The sequence below is a fragment of the Limulus polyphemus genome, unplaced genomic scaffold, assembly GCF_000517525.1.
Source record: "Limulus polyphemus unplaced genomic scaffold, Limulus_polyphemus-2.1.2 Scaffold309, whole genome shotgun sequence".
NCBI lineage: Eukaryota > Metazoa > Arthropoda > Merostomata > Xiphosura > Limulidae > Limulus > Limulus polyphemus.
Genome location: NW_013665919.1, coordinates 599,346 through 603,000, shown reverse-complemented (window position 1 = coordinate 603,000; position 3,655 = coordinate 599,346). Strand labels below are relative to the sequence as shown.

General features: G+C 33.2%; 1 protein-coding gene across 7 annotated transcripts in view; it reads right to left on the bottom strand.

The window, feature by feature from the left end:
• The window catches only part of LOC106457264 (synaptotagmin-1-like), a 56,214-nt gene that overhangs the window by 23,763 nt on the left and 28,796 nt on the right, over positions 1–3,655 (bottom strand). Inside the window, exon 1 of one of the 7 annotated variants that reach the window (XM_022383110.1) lies at positions 1,269–1,466. The exons of the other annotated variants lie outside the window; for them this stretch is intronic. Coding sequence (XP_022238818.1) covers positions 1,269–1,331 — 63 coding nt within the window. The 5' untranslated portion in view covers positions 1,332–1,466. Of the gene's footprint in view, positions 1–1,268; positions 1,467–3,655 lie in introns of those variants that run through there. 7 annotated transcript variants of the gene reach the window in all.

Sequence of the window (3,655 nt, the reverse complement as noted above, 5' to 3'; positions counted from 1 at the left end):
CTGGTTGTAGGTGGATGGGCCGCGGAGGCACGGCGGTGGCCCGGGGGGGGGGGGGGATAGAAATAGTAAACATACCTAATTGCATGACCTGAAAGTCCTTTCGTTTTTTGCGACCTCTGACCCTAGGTCGTTAATATTAATGTTTCTGATATTAGGAAAACTAAAGAGAATTGTTTTTAATGATTGAAGGAAATATTCAATGTCATTGTGAAACTGAAAAAAAAAAGTCTTAGGGTACTGAAAAAGCTGTATTTCGATTTATAATTAACAAAATAAGCTGGAAACTAGAATATTTATAAGATTTTTTTTCATCAAATAGAAGAGAAGTTTCTGATTAAGAAGATTTGAATAACTTTGGTTTTGTATTGATGGATTTGTATCAGAAGGCTTCGTAAGAATTTGTATTAAACCGAGAACATTGCCCGCTCCTCGCATTCAAAATGTTTGTATTTTCAAAAGTAATCATCAGCAAACAAATAATACAGAAGGTTCAGCCCCAAATCACACACACACATACGTCATCGTCCCTGTAATCACACAAACAGCCACTAGACCGATTCATATTTACATATATATTGGATTAGTTGAAGCCGTGACCTTGTCATGATTCCAGCTGACATGACATCGACTTCGTTGATATTTCATACTTTTATAAAAGGATTACGAAAGCCCGGGGAGCGTATTAAAACTCTGGGCAATTGGTCGTGATTGTCACATAACTTTGCCCAGAAAAAAAAGAGAGTTTATTTTCATGAAATTCGATATCAGATTCAACTTAAGTTAAACGATTGATTGGTGCATGGAGAGAGAGAGAGAGAGATAGAGAAACGGCTGAGAGAAAAAGAAAAGAGAGAGAGAAATTTTCAATTACGGTTTACTACATTTTTTATAACCTAGAAATGAGCTATAAAATACCTATTTATCTGTCTATCGGAACAATGCAAACATACGTCAAGTTTTATTTATGCACAGTTTGCCTGTATATTTTACCATAAGATATTTAGACAAATAAATGATGTTGCATTATTATTATTATTTTCTGGATCGTGTCTATATTCCAACATGTTTTTATCGTTTTGAATGTCATTAAGTTTCATTTCGACTGGCCAGTACGTAACCGTAAATTACTCGAACATTATGGATTTGTAACTGCAAAGCATGTTTTCTAGGCTTCATTAATTGTAGGTAATTTTCATGAGTTTTAACTCACTTTTTTAAGGCTGTAGAGGTTTATATTCGGGGGTGGGGAACACAGTTAAACCACTTACCCTTAATACAACAGTTTTCCAGGTATTTTTCACACTTTCTCTTTCTCGAGTAGTGGGAGTCATTTTCAATTTAACAGTTCGATTCGTAAATATGACAGAAATATTTCAAGCACCACGTGAGAACGTGCGAGGTTCAGTTGAATATAGAAAAGATACATAAACCCCTCAAATCATTCATCCGATAAGTCCTCAAAGTAGTTTTTTTTCTTCTCTTTTTAGAACTTTAAACTGTAGAAGAAGTGTTCAGTCGTTGTTATGATGGACGGGTATCTTAGCAACATAAGAGGGGATTGTTTTTCACACCAAAAACAAATCTCCAGTACTATTCATGGGGCCATGTAGTCCAAAAACAACTTAATACTTCACAATTCCAGTATTCTAATACGTTTTACCTAAAGTAGGAGCAATCTTTTCTTGAGCTGGTTGCTTCAATTTCTGTACAACCAGAAGCTTGCACAATGCATGACCTTTATGACGTCAAACATTAAGATCACAGGCTCTGCTATAAGGTCGCCATCTTTTGTGCAAAAATGGACCTTTTTGAGGATAATGGCTTGAAGGGTGTATTATATATTCAAGTAAAATACATAAAAGTATATATTTTTGTATAAAACATTTACAGGCTCAAAAAAAAAACAGCAACAAACTGAAACAGAAGAAATATAGGTTATGTGATCTTTTTTTTTTAGCATTTTTGATATACAACTAAAATCACGTAACAAAAATGTGAAATTTATTCTTAGTTTAAAAATATTACAGTTATTCAGTTATTACAGAAATCGTTTTACTTATCACGTAATTATATGCTGCACTAATTAAGCCTCAGTTGCATACTTTATGAGTATATAGGTATTTGGACTGCACATTTTTCCGGAAAAACGTCAAACACTGTTTGGCAAAAGAAATAAAGAAAAACCATTACTAGATGTATCCTAAAGAAAGTAGCAAGTCGGATGATTAATATTTTTGCACTGTGAATTTTTGTATAATAAAACGTGTAAAAACAACCATCACGAGGAATCAGTACTATACAATATTGAAAACAAATTCCTAAACTGAATATATATTATATCGTTTTTTGAAGTTACTTTCATTAACAGTGTTGGTTGAAATATTTGATATGTCTAGTTTTATTACGTCTTAATTTTATTTTTATTAGTATGATTTCAATATGAAGATCGTTTCCATTGTTAGCCTACTAGCATATGTATTTAGGACTAACCTAAATCTCCTAAACTGACCGAACCTCGCGGCATATTATTAGGTTTACGGCCGAAAATATCGTTAACAGCGACAGTACCCAGCTGATGAAACAATGCTTTATAATCTTTGTAAATAAGAACGTATAAACAGTATATTTAATTACCTATAGTCGTTAACAATACCAAATTGAATTATCTGTTTCGCTCTAAACAGATAACTTGCTCTGACCAGTTAATGAAGACACACGATAATGTGTCGTGCGGCCAAAAAAAAAAACCACAAAGGGAATCATCAATAGCCGCGGCTGTAATTACATTTAAAATCGCCCGAGAGATGATGCTATTAGCTAATAGTTTATACTTGAAAAAACAACAACTTAGAGCCATTCAACAGGCCAAACTTAGTCCGAAATTCTTCGTTTTCTTCTTCTTCATCGCACCAATAAACAAAAACAAAAAAATACTTTCCTTTAAATGGCTTCTTTCAAATTTGGTGCATAACTGGCATATACATTCCCCTAGCTTGACAGCAAATTTGGTTGTAGTATCTTATGTATTGTCGGAGATATAGGCAAAAATAAGTAAAATTACGCTAAAATCTGGTAAATTTTTATGCTCAACTGGAGAAAAGATGGCTTAATCGATCGCGCTGGGTATTCTTAACAGTGAGGCGTTTTTAATTTTATAAAAATCAGACGCAAAATCCGGAAGTTATAAGCCCCCAAACCACCATCGTGTAAAAATTTTCAGACGGTTTTTTCGTACTATTTTGCATCACACTTCAAACTAATAAAAATGCTTCCCGGTACGTGACTGCCCTTCATTTTTGGTACATAGCTAGCATATTTTATAGTATCACGTTATCTACTGTATAAAACTATACAAGGAACATGATATCTATTGAAAAAGGTGTGAACAAAAATTATAGCAACTGAAAGATATGAACTCAAAGTTATTGAAGTATTGAAGAAACCCACATGTGATTATAATGTCTCCAAATTTAACAGGTGCTTCATACTAATTATTCCAAACTATATCAAAGTATCAAACTTATATCCTTTGTGGTTATTTTTACCTAATGATATCTAATCATAAATAGCATAGCTGTAAAAATAAATAAATAAAAGGTGCACCCCCCCCCCCAAAAAAAAGAATTGGTACAGTTTGTTTTTGTTTTTTTGGAAT